Source organism: Stenella coeruleoalba (assembly GCF_951394435.1).
Source record: "Stenella coeruleoalba genome assembly, chromosome: 3".
In the NCBI taxonomy this organism is placed as follows: Eukaryota; Metazoa; Chordata; class Mammalia; order Artiodactyla; family Delphinidae; genus Stenella; species Stenella coeruleoalba.
The window spans coordinates 26564046-26592005 of record NC_137148.1 but is presented as its reverse complement, the minus strand read 5'-3'; the positions used below and the strand labels follow the sequence as shown (position 1 = coordinate 26592005).

General features: G+C 46.8%; 1 protein-coding gene across 2 annotated transcripts in view; it reads left to right on the top strand.

Moving 5' to 3' along the window:
- Nucleotides 1–435: 435 nt before the first annotated feature.
- The window catches only part of MTMR12 (myotubularin related protein 12), a 65730-nt gene continuing 38205 nt past the window's right edge, over nt 436–27960 (top strand). The window contains exons 1-2 of one of the 2 annotated variants that reach the window (XM_079918037.1): nt 436–644; nt 26913–26973. In XM_079918037.1, the coding sequence (XP_079774163.1) occupies nt 477–644; nt 26913–26973 (229 nt within the window). In that variant the 5' untranslated portion in view covers nt 436–476. Of the gene's footprint in view, nt 645–702; nt 880–26912; nt 26974–27960 lie in introns of those variants that run through there. The other variant, XM_079918038.1, reaches the window with a different exon arrangement.

The window sequence follows — 27960 nt, the reverse complement described above, 5'->3', positions numbered from 1 at the left end:
TACACTTTCGGAAGTTTTATTCCAAAACGGCAAGGAAAAAGACGAGAACGACGGCAGTGAACCAATGCTCACAACTTAGTGACTGCAGGATCACTTGGCGGCGGCGACATTTTTGCTATCCAATCGCCGGGGAGTCCGGAGAGAACGCTCTCTGGATTGGTCAGAAGAAACATCTGTCCAGGTTCATTCAGGAAGGGACTTGACGTGGGGCTCGGCCGGCAGAGGCTTCTGGCCAATCAGAGAACGCATGGGGGCGGGCTTTGCCGCAAACGGTGGAATGGAGCCTATCTCGGAAGGCTAGTAGCCGCCAGGCAGACCGGCCTGTCGCCAGCGGAGGAGGCGTGGCCTCCGGCCGCGGGTTCCCGACTGCTTGGGCCTGCGCGCGGAGTGGGTGGGGCCCGCGTGCCTGGGCGGGGCGAGCGGTGTCAGCGGCGGAGCCGGATGCGGGCGGTGCCGCGGCCGCCGCTGCCCTGGGGATGGGCGGAGCCCCGGCCGCCAGTGCTGGTGGCCGCTGCGAGCGGCCGCCTCTGATCCCGCGCGTCGCTGCTTCCCAGGGCGGCGGTATGCTGGGGAAAGGTGTAGTCGGCGGTGGCGGCGGCACCAAGGCGCCCAAGCCCTCCTTCGTGTCGTACGTACGCCCCGAGGTAAGGGGGCGCCGCGCGGGCGGGGCGTCTTACTGGAGCGGCAGGGGCGAGGGGCGCCTGCAGCCCCTTACCCGTCGCAGGAAGAGCCGCGGGCGCTTCCTGCCCGGGTGCCGGAGGGAAGCCGAGCGGAGTGAGGGCCCCAGGGGCGCGCTGGGCTTCCCGGCGGGCCCGGCTGAGGATCCCCGACGCGGGCAGGCAGGTGCTCGAGTGCAGGGCCCGGCTTGCTGGCGACCAGGTGAAGGGGCCCGAGCCGGGAAGGTACTGCGGCCCGGCACGCTCCTGGCTACAGTGGAGGGGAGCTGGGTTTGGGGCACCGAGAGAGGGGAAGAGCAGGGACGTCTGGACCCCCTTGGGGACCTGCCCAGAGCCTGCAGTCCGGGCGGGTCTGCCCTGCCCTTGGAATTTCTCAGTGAGTCTGTAGAGCTTGCTTATCTCAGCTGCTTGCTTCTAAGAGTGCTATTTGATGCCGCTGGCGGGATACCGTGCACTGCCTCTCGCTTCCCGTCAGCACTGCAGGGAGAAAGTGTGGGTCGGTCCCGGCCTCAGTCAGCCTCTACCTCTTCCTTGTAAATTCCCCTCTGTCGCTTTTTCCCCCTTTTATTTCACCCCCTCACCATCACCCTTTCGACTCCCCGGCTGCTTTCCTCCTGGAGTTTTACTGTCAAGTTCATTCATTCATTCAGAAAATATTTTTTGAGCTCCTACTCAGTGCCAGGCACTGTTCTAAAACTGCTTGGGGGTATACATCAATGAACAAAACAAAGATCCCCGTTCTCCCGGAGCTCATCTGAGGGAGAGAGGGGTAAACAATGAATAAAATAGGTATAAGTAAATTATATGGTATCTTAGAAGTTGAAAGCATCATGGGAAAAGAAAAGACCTCCTTCTCCTTGCGCAGTGGCATTTGAGCAAAGCCTTGAAGGATGCTTGGGATCTGAGGGAAGAGTCTGGAGTGTTGGAGGGCCATCACGGAAACCAGCCCTGCAGAATCCAGGGGAGGAGGGGGAGAGTCCTAGGAGAGGAGGTGAGAGAGGTTACAACCTGTAGGCCTTGCTGAGAGCTTCTTGAGCTATAGCTCCCAATCCAAATGCCTAATTAGATGCATTTTCATTTTGGATTTCTGAAGGTTTTTTCCTGCTCCTCTCTCAGCACTTTAAACAGCAATGTGCAGAAGCATCAGCAGACTCTTCGGCTGTCTTCACACCTCTGTAGAGCAAAGGCAGGTGGGCTGTGGGTGAGAGGGCTTGATCAAGGACCGCTTCTCTAAGACCACCTGTGGCCTGAAGCCTTTGCATATATATCTTTAAATTCAAATGTGTGTCTTTTTTTCCAGTGGAGAGTACTCTTGAAATGGGTCTTATTTTTAGTCCTGATTTTTAAATAAAAACCACTTCCTCTGTAAGTGCTTGATAAGGAGTCAGGGTCATCTTGCATATTCAGCAGGCTCTCCTGTAGTATGGAGGGTAAGAAATGTGGTCAGTTTCTCTTTGTGTCTTTTTTGATGGAGACCTGGTTGAAACACAACTGATCTTTTAACCTTTCCTCTTTAGGGAGACTAAACTACAAGTGGAAGGTCTTCTGAAATGTGGCCAGAGTTCAAGAATGTTCAAATTTTTTATCCACCAAGAGCACATGTTGTAATTAGACATGTTTACCCTCTTTGCCCACAGCTCCTGATATGTTTCCTTTGAGGGATAATTAGGGAAGGGGAGTGGTTCAGCCCCAAAATAAGCCTGAAGTGGTCACATTTTTCAGATCCCTATAGTTGGCAGTTTTGTTTTCTTGCAAGAAAATAGTGCTGTGTAGACACTATGCTTCTTTGTTGAAATCTGTCTCAAAAAATATTTTGTGACAGGATAAGGCTCTGACCTAAATCATGGATGGTTTTTAGAAGATAAGGGATTGAGGGAGTAAGGAGGCAATTTGCTGTTAAGTACAGTATAGCTTTTGCTAGCTATTACGTTATGGGAGATGCATGTGAGCAGCTTCAAGGTATAGCCTATGTGCCTCTGAGAGCACTGGGTCTGGTAACCTTCTCTTGACTCGGGAGGAGGAATCCTTCAGAACACTTTTCTGAAGACTGTCATTCTGCTGTTTCTATTCCTTTCCCTCACACTGCCCTCATCTTTACTGCTTGTCACGTGTGTTTTCCGATCACTGTCTTCTTTGTATGCTCTTTGTTTTTGTTAGCTGGGAAGTCGCGATTTCTCACACACCTTTTTGCTGGTAGATCACTAAGCTTCCAGAACACCCTTCACGCCTTCACGGTGCAAAGTGCCTTATGATACCTGTGCCTGGTGATGGACTTGTTCTAGGCTGATCAGATCTTAGAAGATTTATCAACAGCTGCATTCTGTATGCCAGAGAGGCTATCAAGAGCCAGCACTTCCTATTAAAAGCAGAAGGCTTAACTGGATAAAGTATTTGAAGATGATGCTTATAAACATGATGGCTTATTTTTTTTGTCTTGTGATCAGAAAGGATTGGCATTGGACAGCCTAAAATGAGGGGTGGGAGTTAACTTCACCTGTTAAAACTGGATCTCTGCCACAGTAACTTGGCTCTTCTGTCATTGATTCTCCTAAATCAGTGAATGTGAAGGTTAAAATCCTGAACTGTAATTTAGGATCTTTGGTCATGTTTTGTGAACTCTGCCCAGAGGGTTGCAGATCAGTAAATTGCGTAAATGGGAAGCTGATGGTTCTGGAGGCTGAGGTGAACAGGAGGGAGAGAGCTGGGCCTATCTTGATGGTACCCGATGGCTGGTACTTAAAAACATCTCAACACCTCCACCCCAGCTTAGCCTTAGACACAAGGTGCCTCTGTGCAGGGGAACCCTGGATGCTGAGCTCTGCTTCAGGGCGGTGTTTGGTTATAGTTTGGGTGCCAGATCCACTTTTCTTATTAAATAAAACACCTGTTTGAATTATTATTATTTCAGAAGTCGAAGTGGTCATTGTAGAAAAATAGGACAATATAAATAAGCAAACAAATTTTTTACAGAAAAAGTATAAGCTTATTAACGACTTGGAATGTATCCTGTCAGATACGTGTGTAGATGTATGCATATGTTTTTTACCAAAACGGGACTAATATTGCTGATCACATTATTTTGTAATCTGCCCATTTCACCAGAAATGTATATTGTAAATGTCTTTCTATGCCCATTGTTAACCTATAACTTCATTTTAAATTAGACCCCTTTTCCTCAACAGAGACAGACAGTGTGATGGGGAGATGTTAGGTAGCGCGAAGAGCCCAAGAAAGTATTGTGGTTTTTTTTTTTATAAATGTATTTATTTGTTTGTTTGTTTATTTTGGCTGTGTTGGGTCTTTGTTGCTGTGCACAGGCTTTCTTTAGTTGCAGTGAGCGGGGGCTGCTCTTCGTTGCGGTGTGCAGGCTTCTCATTGCGGTGGCCTCGTTTGTTGCGGAGCATGGGCTCTAGGCGTGCGGGCCTCAGCAGTTGTGACGTGTGGACTCAGTAGTTGTGGCTCGCAGGCCCTAGAGCGCAGGCTCAGTAGTTGTGGTGCACAGGCCCAGTTGCTCTGTGGCATGTGGGATCTTCCCGGACTGGGGCTCGAACCCATGTCCCCTGCATTGGCAGGCGGACTCCTAACCACTGCGCCACCAGGGAAACCCCAGTAGTGTGGTTTTTAAATGGTTTTCTAGTTAGTCACCTTCTCTGCTGCCGAATGACGATTCTGATTCTTTAAGACTGTCAGTTTTCTGCTCAGTTACCTGGAAATTGTAAGCACGGGTTTGGTAATTCATAGTGGTTAGAAATGCTTAGTGTCTGTACCTGGCAGCTTGTAAATAAAGGACCCTTAGGTGATCCTAAGAGAAAGTTCTGATTTAATAAGAGCCGGTTCCATTGTGATAAGGGAGCCAAATAAAAGCCTCAGGGTACTTGTGTGTTGTTCTCTGAAACTAAGACCAGGAAAAATTCAGCTTTTAGAGTTTGCTGTACTTCTGCCCGTGTTTGTGTGGTATTCCAAATATGGTTAAGATGTACTTTCTAGTTGAGTTTAGGTCAGTGCTTGACTTGAATGCACTAATAATAGTTATTAATTACTTAGTTGTGGATTTTCAGACTTGGAAGAGAATTTAAAGATGATCCACTCCACCCCTGAACTCTTCCTCTGTTATGTCGATGTGAATGAGGCCCAGCGGGGTTAATTGCCCTGCCCGGGGTACAGTGTTATTGTAGAACACAGTTAAGAGCTGTCTCTGGAGGCCAGCAGTGCCTGTGGCTAAGCCAGACCCACAGCAGTTCAGGAAAGGTTTTATATAGATGTGGGAGAAAAGGCAAGAAGAGACATGAAGATTGAGAAGGGTCCAAAAAACCCAGATTTAAGAGCCGATTTTTTTTCCTTCTTATTGATCCCTCAGGAAAAAGAATGCATTCGATTGCCTCTTCCTCATTTAAGGCCATTTCTTTTGGTGGGGAGAAGTGAACCCATGATCCTGAATTCTTCCCAGAGATAGGACTGCAGGTATATATCAAAATAAACAAACCAAGAATTCACTGGTATTCATTAGGCACTTCTGTGTCCCAGAAACTGCTTATCTCATTTCATCTTCATCTGTCTTATGTGGCAGATACTACCATTACCTCCCTTTTTTGTGTCTAGATGTGGAAAGTGAGACCCAGAGAGGTTAAGCACCTTACTCAGGGTCACAGCTGGCGAAGATTGCTGCCAGAATGTAAACCAGGGCCTTCCGACTCCAGGGCCATGCTCTTATCCCTCTATTTGTGAGTGCAGGGATATCATTAGTGAAACATGCTTGTAGGCATGCCTGGTGTTTGCACGCTGGAGTGCTTTCTCATTCGTGTTCTCTAGCAGCGGTTTCTTTCTTGGCTTTTTTAGGTTCTCCACCAGGGGACTGTGAGCAGATATGGGGCTCGTTGGCGATACGGTTAATTTGTTCAACAGATATTTATTCAGCACCTACTAGTACCAGGCACTATTCTAAGATGTTGGGGACCCAAAACAGATGAAATGATTGAGATGATTTTTTGGTGGAACCCTCTGGTATTGGACCGCTAATTTTGATGACTTTGATGGATCGATGACGAGAGGAGATTGGCTTAGCCTAAAACAGACCTCCTTCCTCAGTCCTAGCCATAAAAAATACCTTTTAAAGCAAAATCTAGACCCATTACTTTAAGACTGTATAACTTTTTCTCCATTCCAAACTAATTTTTTAATGGCAGAATTTTCTCCTTCAGCTTAGAGGTCATCTATAGTGATTTAACAGGCCATTAAAGGACATTCAAAGTTCTTCCTAAAATGACCACTTTCTTAGCTGTGGCTTGAGCCTGACGATCTGTCCAAATCTTCCGCTTTTTCTCTCCTGCATGTGCTTCCTGCGGCATCTCCCTGGGTCCCATCCAACACCACACAGCTTCTGCAGATAGAGCACCAAAGATGTCATGAGGCTATTGTCAAGCAACACTTCCTGCAGCCCATCAAGCAGCTGCCACACAGACAGCCCCCGTCTTAGCCAGCCTCTCTCTGCGCCCTGCTTCCGTCTCTGAAGCTAAAACCAGCACTGCTGTCAAAATCTTAGGCTGTGGGGAACGCATGCTTAGAAATTTAAAGTTCTAGATCCTTCTCTGAACATCCTCAACAGAATATTTGATATCCTTTGACTGCTTCCACGTGAAGCCATTCTATGTCACAGCGTGCTTTAGAGAGAACTCAATTTTAGGGGGTCAGAAAATTTTTTTATCACTATAAGAGATGTATACCTTATTTTTATGATAAAGACAATGTTGCAGACTTTGGAAGTTAGAAAAATAAAGCTACCCGTAATTGTGCTACCCTAACCAAAGCAGTTATTTCCATTTTTTAGTTGTCTAGGCTTTGTGTCTTATATGGTTGCACTCATAATATGTGTAAAAATTGATAGACTGCCCTGCGGTGGTTGTGTTTGAAGGTGGTACCGCTGATTCGCGTCAGCAGAGCAGAAACGTCGAGTCGTTTTTCCAGCAGGAAGCCTCCCTCAGTTTCTCATCAAGTTAAGCTTGTGACTTCTTATGTGCTTTATTTGGAGAACAGTGGGTTTGCAGTTTAATGAATCACTTACAATAAACTCCTTGAGTTAGATTAGGAGGTAGGATTGAACTGGAATAATTCTGCTAACCTCGAATATTCTGCTGCTTTGGAAGGCAGAAGAGAGGAGGTGGAAATGGGAGAGGGACTCCAGGAGGGAGCGAAGCTGCCGGAGAACCGAGAACCGGAAGGGCCGCAGGGCTTCCCCCTTTCCTTAATCCCCTCTGCATACCTGGGGTGTCACCCTCCAAGGAGAGCAAGCACTTGTCTTTGCTCTCCCTAGCTAGCTGTGTGTGAGGCCAGTCCTTTAAGCCTTGGTCATATTTCTACCCGAACAGTGGGAATAATAATACCCATCCTACCTGATAGGTGTATGTGAACATTTATGAGTCTGCACTGTGACTGTGCACACAAAGCCCTCAGCGGAGAGCTTGGCGCCTGGGGAGCCTTCAGGAGATGTGGGCTTTCATTGTTACTGTTACTCAGGAGCCATCTGGATGGTTTCAGAAAGTACTTAATCGTCAATCTTAGAATACAGGATCTTTCCCAGCTAAGGTATTAATGACAGTGGAATATTTAGTTGTTGGCGGTTGTTGCCATGGTATCATGCCGGGAAAGTTCACGGTGGTAGCTCTTCCTTAGAGTATTTTTCACTATCTCCGAAAGTTTCTTTTCTTCTTCTCTTTGTTCTTTTATACATTTGAGAATGATTTGATTATGTTTTAAATTCCAAACCTAATGAGAACATTTAGCAGTTGACTTTTTTCATTGTTAACATTTGGCCTTTGACATTTTGCTAGATTCTTTCTGTGGACTTATTTTTTTCTCTTCCCTCATTTCTGAGCCTCTCTATCATAGGCCAGACTTTGTCCATCACATCTGGTCAATGACTTACTTAAGATACGAGTAAATAAAATCAAATTACCTCTGGGAGTAATAATTCTCTTTACCTACATCAAAGGCAGTTGCCAGACTGTGCTGTTTTGATTACATATGTAAACGCTTTTCCCTCCTGTGCCCCTTCGTCATTCCTTGGAGACCTGGCTGGTGGGCAGCCTTTCAGAGGTGGCATCTAAACCGTCACTTGTTTGCTTTGGGGGGAGAGAATGGCTTGAGCCACGAGAAAAGCAGGGCCTGTGTATGAAAGGCCGGCCACAGTGGTGAAATATTTTGAAGTCTACCTTTCCCTTGTGACAGATTGCCAACCCCTGTTTTAGGCAGTGGTCCTGAGCTGCTGGGGTTTTTTTCCTTTTGTTTTTGCTGAGAGAGTTTTTTAAGACTTCTGAGAATACATTTGAAGGGAATGATCCCAGTTTTTTAGATGAAAAATCTCACTGTGTTCCTACCTTTTCTCCATACATAAAATTGAATTCGTGTTTTGCTTTAATTCCTTGAGACCCACTTCCCAGTGTGACTTCACCTCTCCAAGCTTCCCTTTCCTCACCTGTGACGCTGGGTGCCCCTCTTCCCGGCAGGCTTATTTTGAGCATGAGAAGAAATACCATGTACACCCAGCTTGGGATGTGATACGTGGCAGATACTCAACAACTGCTAGGTGCTTTTATTATTATTAACAAGAACTTGAATCAGAAGAATTACTGAGTGTGTCACTACCATTTGCTAAGCACCGTGTTAGAATTAGGCGTGAAAAATAAAATCGGCAGTCTGTGCACTCCGGAGGCTGACATTCTGCTGGAGAGATGGCAGGTCGACAGATGGCCGTGACGTGCAGAGGTAGGTGCTGCCTGTTGCTGAGCGGGAGCACACGACGCTCTCGGGCACGGAGGAGGGCCCACTGCTGCCTCTCCGCAGCATCTGGCCTCATTGGAAGGTTGCGTGGGACTTGGAAAGGGCAGCGTTGACGTGGGCTCCGCTCTGGGGAGGTGGGGGAGGGTGCAGTGGGCAGGTAGGAGGCACAACTTGAAAGGCTTACAGGTGCGTGGGTCTGACCATCTGTCCTCTCCCCTTGTATAAGGTGCCCGCGGAGGTGCAAGTGAGGCAGGTCCTGAAGAGTAGAATCCAGGGGCACCACTGGGACACACCTGTTGTTCCCCACTTTCTGCGGATGCTGCTTTGCGCGTCCGTCTGGCTCTCGGTGAGCCTGTAGGCAGCTTCTCATTTGCCCCAGTTCCTCTTGCTCCAAGACGATGGAAGAGCTACTGCCCCAAGGCTTTTAGCTCCCTGCCAGCTACTCGGCTGACCTGGTATTTACATAGCAGCTCTGGAGGGGGACCAGGAGGGGAGGCACAGAAGGCAGCGCCATGTGTTTCTGCAGCTGCTGTTGGTCCCATCGGTTAGCTTCAGTGATAAGACTCTGACAGCCCCATGACTGCTCCCTGACACCTTTCCTCTAGCGCTTGTGCACATTCCAGCGCTGCCCTCTTCACTTTCAGTGTGATATGCGGGTTGGCAGCATGGCTTTGGAATTAGAGCTTTGCCCCTTGCTGTATGGATTTAAGCTGGATATGTAACTTCTCTGAGCCTCAGTTTCCTGACCTGTGAGATGGGAATGAAAGTAATAGTATCTAACCCATACAAGTGACATTAGTCTTAAGTGAGACAATCCGTGGAGAGCTGCTAAGTCAGCACAACTCGGCACGTACTAAACACTTATGAAATGTTAGCTGCTGTAGTTGCGTTACTCTTCACCCCAGAAGCTGCAGCTGTGTGTCTTCATTCATGTGTTTGTTTCTTGGGCCACCAGAGCAGGTCCCGATAATGGCAAGACTTGACCTACGTTCCCTTCGAGCATTGCTCTTTGCTTGCACTCTCAGAGGCTTGTGTCTGGAGCCAGGGGTGCTGTCCCTCTGATTGGACCCTGCCATACCCACAGTGGGCACCCTTTCCATTTCCCCTCCGGCACCGATTTCTTTTCCAGTGAGTTGTTTCATGGATTCCCTCTCTGTCCTCCTGTAACAGTATCTTCCCTTGTCTCAAGGGCTTCCAGGAGGACCTGGGGTTTGGGCAGCATGCTAGGTCCTGGGCCTGAAACTCCAGTTCAGCTCCACTTCCCACCTTCCTAGCTGCTGCCAGTGGCCCCCTCCTTCCCCAGTCACGTGTGGTCCAAACCAGTTGCAGTCCCCAGGGTGCCCTTTGAGAGGGGCCTCTGTGGTGGTCTGTCTTCATTTCCATTGCCACTCTTCCTGCTAGCATCTCCTCTCATGCCCGGGACCACCGACCACAGCTGCTTACCTGGTCTCTCCACCTGCCACTGCTCCCTTCTGCATCCCCCTCCCCGAGACACTCCTCCCATCATGGCCAGGCTCCTTTTGGATGCAGCCTTCACGTGTCATTTTCCTGTTAAGAGTCCTCCATGCCCCCTGCCCCTTCCACTGGTCCAAATCTTAACGCACTTTCCAGGCTAACCCCAGGTTCTGACTGCTTCTGGTTTGTTGAAAGATAAGTAGCTTGGATTTGGGAGCCCTGGGCTCTGGCTGTTTCTCTTCTGTGTGTCCCTGAGGGAGCCCCTTCAACCTCTTTGGGTCTCATTTCCTGATTTATAGAGTTGGATTAGGCAAGTGTTTTTTTTTTTTTTTTTTTTTTTTTTTTGCGGTACACGGGCCTCTCCCTGTTGTGGCCTCTCCCGTTGCGGAGCACAGGCTCCGGACGCGCAGGCTCAGCGGCCATGGCTCCCGGGCCCAGCTGCTCCGCGGCATGTGGGATCTTCCCGGACCGGGACACGAACCCGTGTCCTCTGCATCGGCAGGCGGACTCCCAACCACTGCGCCACCAGGGAAGCCCATAGGCAAGTGTTTTTAAACATATTTTGTGCAAGGAACTTTTTTTTTTAAACAGCGTGGTTCTTGAACAACTTTTTCAAAACGCACTGTACCACGCGCTGCTCTGGAGGTTGAGACAGGCCCCAGGGGTGGGGAGGGGTGTGTGTGTGTCAGGGTGGGAGCGGGGACCTGCAGCAGGGACCTGTGTTCTTTCTGTTAACCATGATCTCTTCCTTCAGCCCCTGTGGAGAACTGCTATTTCAAATGAAATCATAAAGGAAACCCCAAAATAGAGAAAGACCAGAAGAGAGAGAGTATGAGAGGTACAGTGTGAAAAGCCCCAGACCAGGCAGTACCGAAGGCTCTTGTTACTTCAGCCTCTTTGCGTTCTCAAGGCTTTGCTCGTAACTAGCTGCCGTCCTCCTTTTAGCCGTGATACAGGCTGTCTATAGCTCTGGGTTTTGGTGATGCCATTTGAGTGTTTATTCTCTACTCCTTTGTGTATAATTGTTCTATGTCTGTGGCTCGTATTTCCCCAACAGAGCTGTAAGCTCCTTGAGGGCAGGGCTGTAGTGCTGGCCACTCAGTGTGGCCTTGCGGAGCTCAGGCTGGCTTCAGAGAGGGCTGAATGGACTGTGGCCCAGGGCCGTCCCTGGAGAGGGCCTCAGAGGGTAGCTGGTGGGAGCTTCACTCAGAGGTCATTTTTTGTTTGTTTGTTTTTAGAATACAACATTTGAACATTTATGTAATTTTCTTTTATACTTACCTAGGGTTATAAATTCCAAATATATCACTTTTAATTTTTGTTTACATCCCTGTCACTGAAGATGGCAAATGTTAACCAAAACAAGTCCCTGCAAAGTCACATGACCAAGGGCCTGGCTACAGGAAAGAACAAAGAGTTAAAGTCCATGATGCAGTTTACCAGACAATGATGCAGAGATGAGTTTACAAGGAGCTCGCATTCTGGCTGGAGTGGTGGATGGAGGAGAGTGGGCACTGATTGTGGTATGTGCTACAAAGAAGTACAAAGAAACAAAAACAAAATACATGACTGTGGACTCCATTTACTCAGAGGTCGTTTTTATTTCTCCTGCAGAGTGATTTGGGGGAGTTGAGGTTGAGAACTAGGTGAGGAACTTCAGTGTGCTTGCTGACTCTACCCTTGGTCTTTGTGCCCCAAGAGTCTGCTTTGGCCTGAGATGCTTTGCCTAAAAATACCCCTTTTCGCTGTCACTGTGGCGCTTAGTTTGGTAAACTGGTGACCTGTGTGGACACCTGAAGCCCAGCTGTTCCCCATGGTGTGTCTCCAGCTGCTCTTTGCTTCCTTAGGCAGCTTCCGTTCCAACAAGCGAGCAGACCCTCTCTGTTGGAATTAAGCCAGCTTTTTGTTGCGGTCAGATCTGTGGGTTCTGAGGCTTACACTGCTGCGATGGGTCTTACCATTTACTCTCTAGCCTGAGGTTCTTACTAGGGAGAATGTGCTAAAGTGTTTGGATTATTTAAAGGCCTGGGGAATGCCTGGTAAGAGTGATCCTTGCTAAGAAGCACGAGTAATCCTTTCACTGCTGTTCAGTAAATGATGAGCTGTCAAAACAGGTGAGGGCTTTAGTTTGGATCTTGGTGAGCAGTTACTTTCTTCCTTCAAAAAGACAAAGTCTGAGGTAGGGGAAAAAAGCAGCAAATCTAAATGTGAGAGAAAGGACTTAGAATGACACATGAGTAAGTTTTTTTTTTCACACACACATACTGTATTTTATTTTTTACAAGAATGAGTAAGTATTGCTTAGCTCTTGGGGTGAGGGTGCTGTCTGAGGTTGTTGCCTATTTCCCTGTCCTGGAGACTTGTTACAGTTGAAGGGACACTTGATGGTGTATATATATATATATATATATATATATATATATAATTTTTTTTTTGCAGTACGCAGGCCTCTCACTGCTGTGGCCTCTCCTGTTGCGGAGCACAGGCTCCGGACGCATGGGCTCGGCGGCCAAGGCTCACGGGCCCAGCCGCTCTGCGGCACGTGGGATCTTCCCGGACCGGGGCACGAATCCATGTCCCCTGCATCAGCAGGCGGACTCTCAACCACTGCACCACCAGGGAAGCCCGAGTTATGTCTTAATAAAGCTTTTACAAAACACAGTTTAAGAATCAGGACTGAACTTGGTGTCAGAAGTCCTGAGTTCTGGCTTCATCACCTGTTTAGCCCTGTGAGCCCAGGCACATTATTTACCCTCTTGGAGCTTCAGTGGCCTTATCTGTAAAGTGGGGATGAGAATTCCTTACAGGACTGTTGTCAAAATAAATGACGTAGAACATGTGAAACAGGACATAGGAAAACCTCCAGCAAATTATATATTTCCGTGTTTAAGTTAGACGTATATTTTTGCGGATAACAGATGCTTAGTCTGAAGTGCTCTTGAGCGTTCCCAGCTCGCCCTGTGGAGTGAACATGTATTGTGGCTGAGAACTGATTTGCATGATGAGTAAACAGCAGAGTCCTTAAGGACTAGGTCCCAACCCTGCCCCGCATCTGTGGTCTTGGAACCTTGAGTCCAGACAGAGATCGTTAGTTTGCCTCTTACTGCATGTCTGCTCCCCTGGCTTCAGGTGCTGCTGACGTGCTTTATTGTCAGAGTAGTCGTTGCTTGTATCCAACTGCCAAGGCAGTGTAAGGTTAGTAGAGTGGAGCTGTGGTCAGTGGCAAAGCTGGTACCTGATAAGGCTGGCTCGGAAGGGAGCGGAGCCCCCTGGCCAGGAGTGGGGAACCAGCAGCCCTGGGAATCAGCTCCAGGGAACAAATCTTATTTTGATTTCTCTAGCTTCCTGGACCAGGACAGTAGATAGATTCACTTAGTCTCTAGTCTCTATCCTCAGTGATAAGGCTTCCAATTTAAAGTCTGTCTTTGAACGTGCCCCTGCCCTATTCATGAGACTAGAATGTGTTTCAGGAAGCCAGCTAACGGAGAGATGTGGGAAAGGTCAGTAATACCTGCCACTAATCACATACTTAGGTAGTAATTTTTATTTATTTAATTTATTTATTTTTGGCTGCGTTGGGTCTTGGTGCTGCGCGTGGACTTTCTCTAGTTGCGGTGAGCGGGGGCTACTCTTTGTTGTGGTGCGCGGGCTTCTCATTGCCGTGGCTTCTCTTTGTTGCGGAGCATGGGCTCTAGGCGCACGGGCTCAGTAGCTGTGGCTCGTGGGCTCTAGAGCGCAGGCTCAGCAGTTGTGGTGCACATGCTTAGTTGCTCCGTGGCATGTGGGGTCTTCCTGGACCAGGACTCGAACCTGTGTCCCTGGCATTGGCAGGCGAATTCTTAATCACTGCGCCACCAGGGAAGCCCTACTTATTTATTTATTTATTTAGCTGGCTCTTAGTTGCGGCACACGGGATCTTTTAGTTATGGCATGTGGGCTCTTAGTTGTGGCATTCAGGATCTAGTTCCCTGACCAGGGATTGAACCTGAGCCCCCTGCACTGGGAGTGCAGAGTCTTAACTGCTGGACCACCAGGGAAGGCCCGAGAAAGCTTTGCAGAGGACTTGAACTATGTGGACAGTGGACTGGACGAATTGGGTGGGCGGGACAGGGGAGAGCGGACTGTGGGGTCCAGCGGCTGCGCAGGGGGCTGGATGGCGGGAGCAAGACCCTGATCGTGGGGGTGCGCAAGGTGCGTGCTGGCGGCTGGAAGGAAGAGCAGCAGCAGGGAAGGACGGGCGTGGACGGACTCTGGAACCATTAAGGAAGCAGAGCAGACAGGATCATGAGAGGCAGGGGATAGCTGAGAATGACTGCTGGGTGTACGGTAGGGCCAGAGTCCAGAGGACAGCAGGTTCGGCGAGGGGCGGGGGAAAATGATGAGCTGACTTAGAAATGTGAATTTGGAGGATCTGAGGGACATTACAGTACATGAGGCCAGGAGGCTGTTTGGGGTCCAGATCTGGAGCTCTGAAGAGAGATCTGGAGTAAAGATACATTTGAAGGGAGGAGGGTTGTCAGCATATGTTGTGGGAGAGCTGCCCCAAGGAACAGAGGTCCTGTGGACCCTGCCCAGAAAGGAGATGAGGAAGAGCAGCCAGCCAGAGTGTCGGTCGTTTGGCCCAGACGCATTTCTGCTGATTTTCAGGGCTCTAAATGACACTTCCTGAGGGTAGCAGTCTTTGCTGACCCCCTCCGAATGCGGTTAGGTGTGTCTGCTGTGTTGCTGTTGTGGCCTCCTGCACAGCGTAGCAGCGTACACGAGTCATTACTGTTGCTTGTGCTGTGGTCAGACTCCCATGTACTCTGAGGAGGTCAGGGCTGTGCCTTGTGTTCACATCTGCTTTTGCTGTGCTGGTACAGCAGGTGCCTAAGAAATGACAGTTCGGTCAGTGAAAGAGTGTCTGAAAGGCCGGGGAGAGGAAACGGTGTCCTTGGCGAGGATGTGGTCGGCGGACAGGAGCAGGCTTATTGTAGTGAAGGGCATGGCTCTAGACAGGCAAACCCAGGCTCAAGTCTCGCTTCACTTAACCTTGGTCAACCTCATTTTCCCCATCTCTAAAATGGGAACAGTAACGGCAGTTAAGAGTTGTAAGGATTAAGTGAGATGATGCGTAGAGATAACCTTCTGCAGGTGTCTAATGTTTATTGCACTGAATACCCAGTTTTCCAGTTATTATTTTTTTGTCTGTCTGAACATCTTAAGGGCAGAAGTCAGTTCTTCATCTTTTTACACGGGGCATTTGGTAGGTAGGTCACTCAGGAGCTGTTGAAATGAATTGGTATCTATTGGCAGTGGGTCATCTTGCACCTCTGAGTAACCAGACATACAGCTCGAGTGTTGACTCACTGGTTTCGCTGCCCAGGCTCACGGGAACCCTGTGCTTTGGGCCACGCCTTCTCAGAGACGTAGTTCTGAGAGGAGATCAGATGGACACCTCGTAATTGCTGGGCCACCTGTATGAGGTGGGTCGCAGTGGGTGTGTCTCCTTTGGGCCACAGGCTTGCTGGAGAATGGGTGGCAGTTCTCACGTCTCGTCTGGCACAGACGTGGCCAGAATAAGAGTGCTCCTGGCTCCGCACGGGGCGAGTTTCTTAGATGTGAGGGCAGTGGCAGCTGCGTGTCCTGGGAATTGTTGATACTCACCGCGGCAGCAGGAACAGACGTAGGTCCTTTTGACCTGTGGGGTAAAATGTGCGGAAACTGGAAGACTTGCTGTTCATGCCCTTTATCCTCTTTTTAAGCTAAAAGAAACAAACATAAAAAAGTAGCCATAGCATTGGGGTAAATGTTGAAATAGGAATTAACCCCCAAACCCCAACCTTGATCCTCGCACTCTGGCAGAACTACCCTCCACTTATGTTCATGCTGCTGTTCTAACTGAATTCAGGCCACTGAGATACCCTAGTTTTGAAGACTTGGACGTTCTTTGACCAGTGCCAGCCGTCTCTGCTGTTCTTTTGTGCCATAATAGCAAGCTTTGTCCACACTCAGATGGAGTAGCAAGAGGCGCTGCACAAACCACAGGGATGGTGTTTAACGCCCCAGTTGTTGAAAATTTGCATCATTTTCAAATGAGTTCCTTTTCAGGCCTCTTGCAGGGAAAAGTCTGTCAGCATACCTAGTGGAACCCGTTCTGCTTGATTGTTAAAGAACTGTACTTTTCTAGCCCTCTTTTCTTACACATTGAGCATGATACTTAATTGGGGTCAGTAAGGACTTTTGTCCCACGTGTCACAGCTCTGGAAGTACAGTTGTGACCATTTGCTGATGAGGCAGCTGGGCAGGGAGGATCAGAGTTGAAGGGTAGTGGGATAGAAGGAGCAAAGGGTTAAGGGGGACTCCGGGCCCTTCCCCGAAACCAGGTGACAGTTTCAGAAGCTCCCGCTGCTCCAGAGAACAGGGCTGGTGCAGAGGCAGCTGTCCCTGGACGCTGGTTGAATTTCCTGGGAGATCCTGGGATGATGCCAGGCCCATCCACGGCACCTGCTCTCCTGCAGTTCTTACTGGACAGGCTTCATGACTTCTAGTCTTTCTGGATTAATACCACGTACATGACAGCCTTTAATGGAATGTTCTTTACAGTATGATGAGAGCATTTGGTGATGCCACCCACGTCAAAGCCCAAGCCTAGATATTGTCTCTTAATCTCCCTCCCATGTGTCTCTCTGGTTCCTGCTGGAGTGTTTTTAAAAACCTCTCATTACCTAAAGCCATTATTAATTAAATTACTCAACGAAATCTTCTGAGCACTTACTGTTTGCAAGGCCTGTATTGGATTCTGGGACAATATGGCAAGCAAAAAACCAGACAGAGGACCTGCCCTCAAAGAGTTTATAGATTGGTGGGGAGATAGACTTAAATAATTACATAAATAAATGTGAAATTGCAGTTATGACAAGTGCTAGGAGGGAGAGATACACAGGGCTGTAAGAACGTGGAAACAGAGAGGGCTCCCCAGAGGAAATGACCCTTGTCCTGAGGTCCAATGGATACTTAAAATTCACAGGGCAAGGAGGGAAAGGAGACGCATTCCAAGCAGAAGGAACCTGGACTTCAGATAGGAAGGGGCTTGGCAGGTACGAGAGGCTGAAGGAAGACCAGTGTGGCCAACATGCAGACTGAGGAGGAGGTTGGTGGGAGAGCAGGGCGGACAAGGAGGTGGGGACCAGGCTGTGCAGGGCCTCCTTGCAGGCTTTATCAGGTTGTTGCCCTCCTGCCACCGGTAATCCAGAGCAGACCGTGCTGTGAAAGGAGCACTGCCACTTTAGGTGGAGAATGCATAAGAAAGAGGCAGATGCAGGTCGAGCAGGTGCAAAGCTGTTGCAGTGGTCCGGGTGGGAGATGATGGTAGCTTGGACCAGGGTGGTGCTGTGGAGGTGAGAGAGGAGCATGGGTTGTGGGCATATGTAATGGGTCTTACTGATTGGATTTGGTGGTGAAGGACTGGGTACTGGGGTGAAGGAGAAGGAGGTGTAAGGGGGGCTCTTAGGATGACATGCTCTTGAAGGGGGAAGCACCGGGTAGCCCAGACTGTACATAGCAGTGTTATTTGCAGTTGGAGCCTTCCCTGGAGTGTGGTACATCGAAGATTCCTGCTGAACTCTCGCGGGTTGGTTGGGGTGACACCCAGAGACTAAGGCCTTGGAGGACCCAGTGGAGTGAGTCATAGGAGGTGAACTCTCAGCTGGTGTTGAGGAAGCCCCCGAGTTCCTTCCCACGTAGCGGCCATTACTCCTGGGGGGTACATGTATTTTGTTTTTTTGCTTCTGTCCTTTCAGCCTCTGTTTGCCTCTCCAAAACAATTTTAGGCTTTCCCTGGGCTCTTTTATTGATGCTTGCTTTGACCTGGTTTCAGGTGGGTATAGCAGATACATTCACTGATCTTTCTGTCCTGTTTTCCTTTTTTTCTTTGTTCCACAGAAGAGGTAGTGTGGCATCATGTAAGAACACAGGCTGAGCCAGCTACCAGGTTTGACCTCTGCTTCCACCACATTCTAGCCGGGTGTCTGCTTTGTCTGCAGAGTTGGAGGTAACAGTGGCTATAAGAGCCCTACTCCAAGGCTTGCTATGAGAATTAACTGAGTTGATAAGTATAAAGCCCTTTCAACGATGCCTGCCCCAAAGGCTCTAGAACTGTGTCATCATTATTCACCTCTCAGCCTCAGTAAGCGTTGGCCCTTGAAAGTAGCCACTTTGGCATTCATAGCATGGACACTTGTGATTTCTGCAGTCTGTAAGCGACCCCTGAGTCATGATGTAGTCATCTGTGATGTCAGTAAGGAAGAGATTGTATTTATTTATTTATTTTTTGCGGTACGCGGGCCTCTCACTGTTGTGGCCTCCCCTGTTGCGGAGCACAGGCTCCGGACGCGCAGGCTCAGTGGCCATGGCTCACGGGCCCAGCCGCTCCGCGGCATGTGGGGTCTTCCCGGACCGGGGCGCGAACCCGTGTCCCCTGCATCGGCAGGCGGACGAAGAGATTGTATTTACTCATCCAATTGTAAAGGTCAGGTTGGACAGCGTTTTAATCACTCATCCAGTAAATTTGCCAATGAAGACAACAGCTTATACACATTGAGAACTCAGCATGGTCAGGAGTAGGACATGCACGTGGGAATCTCATCATGTCCTGTAACCCACTTTAAGATCCATGTCCAGGGCTTCCCTGGTGGCGCAGTGGTTGAGAGTCCGCCTGCCGATGCAGGGGACGCGGGTTCGTGCCCCGGTCCAGGAAGATCCCACATGCCGCGGAGCGGCTGGGCCCGTGAGCCATGGCCGCTGAGCGTGCGTCTCCGGAGCCTGTGCTCCGCAACGGGAGAGGCCGCAATAGTGAGAGGTCCGCGTACCGCAAAAAAAAAAAAAAAAAAGATCCATGTCCAGATTCAGTGCATCCAGACGTGGGCTGTACCTTACTGTTAACCCTTTCCCCTCTTCTCCATTCAACTATGCTCGTTCTCCCCGGATCAACAACAAAAACTTTGAAATATTATCTCCGTATTTGTTCTTTCTGTGTTTTTCTTGTGGAGTTCAAAAAGCTACTGTAAAAATACGGAGGCAAAGGAACTGTGGGACATAGCTGATGAGTACTCTCCATTCTGTGCTCCCTACCTTCTCTCTACCACCCATACAGGCCGCTTCCCAAAGTAAAGGAAAAAATTCACATTTTTTGAGGGGAGGGTTTCTTTATGATTCCTCTTTGCATACCCTGACTTACTGGAGTCCTCTAGGTTATTTCTCTTCTCAGGACTGGTGTATGTTTTGATTTGGGGAGTGGAGGATGGTTGATGGTAGTGGCAATGGTGCTTATTTTTTTTCCTGAGTTGATTATCTTGTAAGAATTGATAGTGAACATTTATACTTGTTTTGAAGTGTTAACCAGAGACAGGTTAGATATTAGTGATGATTGCCTGCAGCATGGCTCCTTTCTTCCAGTGCGCAAGTGCTTGTATAGGTTTTTATTCACAATTTGTTGCCATCTTTCAGTAGCGTAATCTACTTTGTTTGGTTGTTTTTCTGGCCACGCCCCGCAGCTTGTGGGATCTTAGCTCCCCGACCAGGGATTGAACCCAGGCCTATGGCAGTGAAAGCTCTGAGTCTTAACCACTGGACCGTCAGGGAATTCCCAGCTTAATCTACTTTGAATAAATTCAGCAGTCGGGAAAGCTTACCTTTTGCCGGCATGCCTGAGCAGTCCCTTCCTCAGATGCGGTGTTCTCTTAAGAAAGCCATTAGTTTACTCTTTTGGTCTTTTTTTTTTTTTTTTTTTTTTGCGTTACGCAGGCCTCTCACTGTTGTGGCCTCTCCCATTGCGGAGCACAGGCTCCGGACGCGCAGGCCCAGCGGCCATGGCTCACGGGCCCAGCCGCTCCGCGACATGTGGGATCTTCCCGGACCGGGGCACGAACCCGTGTCCCCTGCATCAGCAGGCGGACTCTCAACCACTGCGCCACCAGGGAAGCCCTACTGTTTTGGTCTTATAGTGGGTTCAAAGTACTTTCTATTGCAGAAGAAAAGACAGCAAAGGACAGGACCTAAGTCATTGTAGAAAACAAATCCTATTAACAGAAAAGTGCCGTTTCTTTTTCTACGACTTCAGGTATTACTGTGCAGTCCAAGTCTAATGGAATTAGGACCAACCTGGATGTTGTGAATTGCAGGAGTTTCTGATCCACAATAAAAAAAAAAGAATTGAGAAGCCTCCTGAGTGGTGTCAATTTAGTTTCATGTGGGAAACAGGATTGAGAGAGAAGCAGAAATTATTGTACTCAGAGTCTTGAATCATTGCAACTCTTAAGTAGTATGTTGGAATTCTTTGTTTAGTCATCAAAAGAAAGGAGGAGAAAAAAGAAAGGAATCAAGAAGCATAGATTCTGCTGGGTCCAACAATTGTAACAACTCCCATTTACTGAATATGTATGCCAGGTGTTTACACCTGTTTCTCTTCATATCCTCATACTGAGGTGGTATTGTTTCCATTCACACAGGAGGAAACCAAAGCTCAGGTTAAATGGCAAGCCCAAGTTCATGTCTGTAGGTACCAGAGCTGGGTTTGGACTGTGGTCTCAAGTCTGTATTATTTGTTTTCAGTACATGCACAGAGAGAAGTTTGGAGAAGCCAGGGGAAAGACAAAACTTAAATTGTCAGTACTAGGCTGTGTTAAAAATACAACTCTCTGCTTTAAAAAAAGGGAAATTTTGTTCTAAGATACACATGGATTCCCACCTAATATGTAGATGCAAATGAATTTCTCCCCTCAGATTTTCTGTTTTAGCGGAAAAAACAGAGTATTAAGTGTCCATTTTAGACCAGTGGAGCGACTTGGAGGAAATAAAATGTTGTGTTATGTCTTTTTAGCACTTGGTGCCAGATGTGATAGAAGGAAATTGTGTTTTGGAACCTTTAGGGATGTTATGTTGCCTCTTGGAATTTGCCCTTCTGGCTGGATAAAATTAAACCGAGAATAACAACTTCAGTTTTTGACTCAGAGCCCTTGTAAGCAGTGAAGGGTTGATGTGAACATTTATAAGCATTTTGGCCTACGAGAGCTTCATTGTAGAGACCCCCGCTCCATTCTTCTCAAGGTCAGTGATCATCTGGCAGGGCCCTTCCCTTTTTGTGCCTTTGCTGAGGGGCCCTAGGTCCATCACACTTTCGAGATGTGCGCATTCTGAATGTGAACTTGGTAAGAAACTAGTTTTTGAGAACCAGTGGAATGGAAACGACCAGGCTGCTTTGCAGCTTCTCAGCAGATTCTCAGGAGTGTAGCTGGTGTTAGCTTTCACATGCTTTTGTCCTGTATGAGGCAAATCCTTGTACAGTGGAGTACAGTTTTCTTAAGGGAATTTTTCTGATTTGTTCTAATCAGTTTTGTAACAGGAGACTGGTTTTCTCTTATACGCAATGGCTGTGATGACTTTTTTTCTTTTGTGGTAGGAAACTGGAGACCATGTTTATTGGAACTAGGACACAGCAGCGAGGAATGTGGGCTCTGGAGTTAGTCGGGGCTTGGGCTGAACCCTTGGTTAGTGACTTATTTTCCTATAAAAGGGAAGTTCTTGAACCTCTTTAAGCCTCAGTTTCTTCACCTGTAAAATGGAGATAACGCCAGTCCTAGAGTTGTGAGGATTAATGAGGTACTAATGAAGTATACTTACCTGGCACATCATAGAGCTTAATAAATGCTGGCTCTTATCATTATAGTTAAAAGCATCTGGTCGAAGTGGAAGCTGGGACTGACAGCTTGGGGAGGGCTTTGATTGCTGTGCCCAAACTTGGACACACCTGTCTTTACTGCTCAGAAGTCTTTTTCACTTTGTGATTTTCAGCAGTGTTCCAAATAGATGAGGTTGCTGCACGGTCTGTGTTTTGGATAAGTAAAGTCTTGTGATCTGTTTCATGGCATTCGAGGCAGGGGCTCACATGCACTGGGTGGTTAGATTATTTTTGGAGGCTGGCTTGTCAGCAGCGGTGTATATCTTACTGCATTATTCTGACCTCTCCTTTCCCTCTCTGCAGCTGAAGGAAGTCTGATGAATAGTGGCAGCTTTAGTAGGAAGTCGAGCACTGTTAGGAATCTTGGTGGTTTTTCTGTCCCCCTAGCCGGTGTTGAAATTCCCACATGCTTCATGAGATATGTGACTCCTCCATGACTTAGCTGCTTGGTGGGTTTTCCCTTTTCACAGATCAATTTTTGGTCAGCAGCTTGTTGCCAACATCAGAATGTATTTAACATCATTCTAGAGAAGAGGAGTCCCTACTTTTAAAATGAAAAATGTGTACTAAGCTTCTGGGGCATTTTACAAAGACGAGGGTGAGTGGGGAAAATGTCTCCCGTCATTTTCTTTTTTCTCTCCCAGGAAATGCTTCTGGTGGATTCATTTTCATCCCTTTGAGAACATGCCATGTTGTGACAGTGTTTTAGAATGGAGAGCAGGTCTGTGGGAGTCTTCCTTTGCCATTTCTAGTGAGGGAAGGCCACCAGGGACCCTGCCTCCTTCCTGGGCGCGAATACTCAGGCTCACGAAGCAGGCAGTGCAGCTCCCGCTTCCCTTCTCCCCTGCCAGTCTTACTCGTGAGATTGGTGGCTCTGACATTGATTCCTAATCCTGCGGCCCCGGATATATTGCACGTTGACATGCTGCATGACGTGATTCTGTCATCTGTGGTTTTTCAGTTGTTAGTGCAGTTGGTCTAAGTTGATGCCGTTGGTGACAATCAGCAGAACCACTGTAGGTAGTTTTTGCTAACGAGGGGATCCATTTATAAAGATACAGGTGTGGTTCATGGAACTGTGGGCCAGAGGCGAGGGTGGGCCTCGCTAGAGCCTGGAAAGCCATGGAGTCCAGGCTGTGACTGCTTGTGTGTCTGGGTTGGGCTTTTATCTCCACGTATCTTCTTCACGTGTCTCATTCTTTGCAGAACAGCTTTCTCTGTGGCTCCATATTTGTGGCCAAATCTGCAGGTCTGTAGTTGAAGCAGCCAGTTTGATTAGCTTCTCTTGGCCCTTCAGCCAAATTAATGGGGAGATAAAACGATTAGCCGTTTGCTGGTACTGCTGTCTGTTAGCCCACGCAGGTAATGGGGAGGCAGTGACTCTCTCCTGGAGGTGGGGCACAGGGGACAGTTGTCTGGGGAAGGGGCGTTTGGGGTAGGACAGAGTTCTAAAAGATGTCTCCTAACTGTCTTGTTTATGGAATGTAAACAAAGAATATCACTAACCATTTCAAGAATTGATGTATGTAGGTAGTTTGGGGTAGTATAACATCTTTATTATCGGAAGATGATACTTCCTCGGACGTAACAATAGGGTAGTCTTCTCCGTGCTGGCTTCAGTTCCAAGCGCTAAAGATGATTGCTAGAGTTTTCTAACAGCTGATTGAATTTAATGAATAGCTTTGCTTTCCTCAGAGAAAGATGATAAACCTGTCAAAAATACTTGTGCTTTAATTCAGTTCTTTGTCAATGACAGATGATGAAAACTCTCAATGAGAATTTCTGAGTTACCAAAACACTCATAGCATTTACATATGCAAAAACAGTCCCTCTCGTGTAACCTAGAGCAATGCATCAGGGTCATCTGGGGAGCTTCTACAAAACCAGAGGCTGAGCTGCATGCCCCGCTCTCTGATTGCTCAGGCTTGTGTTGGGGCCTGAGTGTCTGCAGGCTCCCCAGATGACCTGCCGCTCCACAGCTTTGAGAACGCTGCCTCAGAGAGGCTTGATTGATTGGCATCTCCTGGGGTGGAAATCACGGTCGTCTCCAAAACAGACCACACGCAAAACAGGTTCTGTGAAGACACCGTGACTTTGCTCTTGTTCCTCAGCCTCAGGACGGGCTGTCTGGGCTCTCCCTGCCTCAGACGTACCCAGGTTTCTTCTAGTGCCCTGCTTCAGCCTGAATCAACAAATTCAGAAAACTCATGCCAACCAGACACTTCTACCCAAAACAGACCAAAAATATTCCATATTTATTTGTTGACAGAGCTGGTTGTGTGTTGTAGAATTTCCCACAGTCAGGATTTGATTGGTTGCATCATTGGTTGCATTTGATTGGTTGCATCCCCAGGATTTGATTGGTTGCATGCATTGGTTGTGTGTTGTAGAATTTCCCACAGTCAGGATTTGATTGGTTGCATCCCCATTTAACATGTTTCTCTGTCCCCGTATTCAACCTGTAAATTGGTAGGTTGATATAGCAGCTCAAGCAGATTGAGATCAGATATTTTGGCAAGAATTCTTCATAGATGGTGTGGTAGGTTGATGAGGGGGCCCAACATGCCTCTCTTTTTGTTATGTTAACAGTCATTCTTTTTCCAGTTTTTTACTTTATGATATTTTTTATTCTTATTATGGAAAAATTTGATTTTGACCCATGAAATTGATTTACAACCCACTAATAGATACAAGCCCTAGTTGGAGAAACACTGTCCTAGAGAGGGAGATAAGCATGCACATGGGTACTTAAAAAATAATATAGGTGCTAACAGAAGAATGTATAACATGAATATTCTAGTATGGGGATAAATTTGTTTATGAAAGTAACGAAAATCTACATAAAGATGTAACCCCTGTTGAACGTCTTAAAGTTAACAGCCATTTGTGATTGTTGTTTTGGTCCATTAATTCATTAAGCATTGCTAATTATCTTTGAATATCTGATAAACACTGAACCCAGCATAGAAGCATTTGAAGATATTTTTATTGAGAAACAGTGACACAGAACCTGGCCTTGATTCCTTATTAGAAGTGATTGCATCCCATTGCACTGCCGTATGGTTTTAGGTAACTTAGAATGAGGAAATATGTTCCCGGCCTCCTTTACTGAGCCCTGGTATGCTGCAGAGTAGATGGCTCACTATTGACTTGATACATTCATATTGGGTTGGCCAAAAAGTGCCTTTGGTTTTTAAGTAAAACTAAAAGACTTATTTTTCATTTTCACAAAGAACTTTATTGAATAACATATTCACCCTTTGTTCCACTACCTTCTGCCATTTTTCAGGCAACTTCATAATTCCATCTTCCCAAAACCTTTTATCTTTTTGAGCAAAGAACTGTTCCAGTTGCCTTTTACAGTCTTCCAGGGAATTGAAATTTTTTCCACTAAGAGAATTTTATAAAGACCAAAATAAGTGGACATTCGAAGGTGCAGTGTCTGGTGAATACGGCAGATGAATCAGAACTTCCCAGCCAAGCTGTAACAGTTTTTGCCTGGTCATCAAAGAAACATGCAGTCTTGCGTTATCCTGATGGAAGATGATGTGTTTTCTGTTGAGTAATTCTGGACGCTTTTCATCAAGTGCTGCTTTCAGTTGATCTAACTGGGAGCAGTACTTGTTGGAATTAATTGTTTGGTTTTCCAGAAGGAGCTCATCATAAAGGACTCCCTTCCAGTTCCACCATATACACATCACCTTCTTTGTTGTTTTTTTAAATTACTATTATTATTTTTATTTTTGGCTGCATTGGGTCTTCATTGCTGCGTGCGGGCTTTCTCTAGTTGCGGTGAGCGGGGGCTACTCTTTGTTGCGGTGCGCGGGCTTCTCACTGCGGTGGCTTCTCTTGTTGTGGAGCACAGGGTCTAGGTGCGCGGGCTCATGGAGCACAGGCTCAGTAGTTGTGACGCACGGGCTTAGTTGCTCTGCGGCCTGTGGGATCTTCCCGGACCAAGGCTGGAACCCGTGTACCCTGCATTGGCAGGCGGATTCTTAACCACTGCACCACCAGGGAAGTCCCAACATCACCTTCTTTGGTTGAAGACCAGCCTTTGGTGTGGTTGGTGGTGGTTCATTTTGCTTACCCCACGATCTCTTCAGTTCCACATTATTGTACAGTATCCACTTTTCATCGCCCGTCACAATTTGTTTTAAAAACAGAACATTTTCATTACATTTAAGTAGAGAATCGCATGCAGAAATACGGTCAAGAAGGTATTTTTCCGCTTAACTTACGTGGAACCCACACAATCAAAGTGATTAACATAACCAAGCTGGTGCAAATGATTTTCAACGCTTGATTTGGGTATTTTGAGTATGTTGGCTATCTCCCGCGTGGTATAACATTGATTGTTTTCAATTAATGTCTTAATTTGATCGCTGTCAACTTCAACTGGTCTACCTGACCATGGAGCATCGTCCAGCAAGAAATTTCCAGCACGAAACTTCACAAACCACTTTTGACACGTTTGATCAGTCACAGCACCTTCTCCATACACTGCACAAATCTTTTTTTGCATTTCAGTTGCATTTTTACCTTTCTTGAAATAATAAAGCATAATATGCTGAAAATGTTGCTTTTTTCTTCCATCTTCAATATTAAAATGGCTACACAAAAATTCACCAATTTTGGTAAGTCTTTTTAAATGCACGCTGATAAGACAGCTGTCACATACAATCTAGCAGAATTATTTCAAATGAAGTTAAAGACAACTAAGCGCTACTAGAGCCATCTTCTAGAAAAAAACCGAACAAACCTTTTGGCCAGTCCAGTAGTTTCCTGTTCTTACCTTCAAGCCCTTTACGCAGGTTCATTTTCTCTCAAAAGCACACAACAATCTTCTTTTGTTTTTGATCCTTGATTCTCACTGGAGAAAGAGGGGAATCATTCTGTGGACTGTCTTCTATTCTCTTTCTGACTCTGCTTAAGCTGCTTTCCTTTGCTCTGTGACTTTTGTTCCTTTATATGGGGAGTGCCCATCCCTGTCCCTCCACTTGGGACAACTGATAGTTGTCAATTCTAAATAATTAGTGTAATACATTGAACCAACTTGTTGAAATTTTCTGACTTCCTTTAGTTAAAAATACTTAAAAAAAAAACTTAACACAACACTGTAAAAATCACCTATACTTCAATTAAAAAACAAAACAAAACTTAGCTTTTCACATAAACAAAAAGCTCCTGAGTGAATATGATGTTCTAGTGTGTATTATGAAAGTGTGGCTTTATGTTATTCATTTTGAGCCCTTAAATAAACAAAAATATTACCCCTTTCTCTTCTCTTTTAGGAAATTCACACAAATGAAAAGGAAGTAACAGAGAAGGAAGTAACTCTTCACTTGTTGCCAGGTAACAGTCATCTTAGCATCTTACCTCATGTGCAATTCAAAGCCAGTGATAAATTGTGTCATCCCTAGTAGCACTATATATAAACTCCTTTGTTTTCATCCAGACAGTGTGTGACAGTAATGAGTTGGACAAAAATATCAATGTCTTTAGTTCAGTAACTGCGCACCTGGGACTGAGTATTCCAACAGCTACAAAGAATTTTTGTTTCCCCTTCCCCATAGCTGATGAAAATAAACATGGGAAATTCTCACCTCTTTTGTAAGCAAATGAGGTCTTTTTTCAGGGTGCCTTACTTGGCCCCATCCAGTATTCTGGTCCCCTGTCAGGAAGATCCTGGTCCCCTGCAGATCCCTACACCCAACCCCTGCTGGGGTTTAATCAAACGCTGGGGCTGCCAGGGCTTTGCTCTTCGGTCATCACCAAGGAGCCTGGATTGGTTGGATTTCTTCCTTCCTTTCTCCCTCCCTCCCTCCCTCCTTCCTTCCTTCCTTCCTTCCTTTCTTTCTTTCTTTCTCTCTCTCTCTTTCTTTCTCTCTCTCTTTCTTCCTTTCTTTCTTTCTTTCTTTCTTTCTTTCTTTCCTTCTTTCTTTCTTTCTTTCTTTCTTTCTTTCTTTCTTTCTTTCTTTCTTTCTTTCTTTCTTTCTTTCTTTCTTTCTCTCTTTCTCTTTCTCTCTTTCTCTCTCTCTTCCCTCTCTCTCTCTCTTCCCTCTCTCTTTCTTTCTCTCTCTCTTTCTCTCTTTCTGATGGAGGAGAGTGACTCTGTAGCTTAAGCCAAGTTTTAATCATTTCTGAACTCAGAAACAAACTTCTTGGTGGTGTAGCCTCCATATATGGGGCTATCCAGTGAGTTGTGCGTTCGATTGTTTTGCTACTTTCTTTTTTCCAGTCCCAAATAGCTTTTTTCATAAGTATTTTTAGATACATTTCCCAAAACAATTGAGTCCTCATTCTGGTTCTTTTAATTTTATTCCATTTTATTGAGAGGAT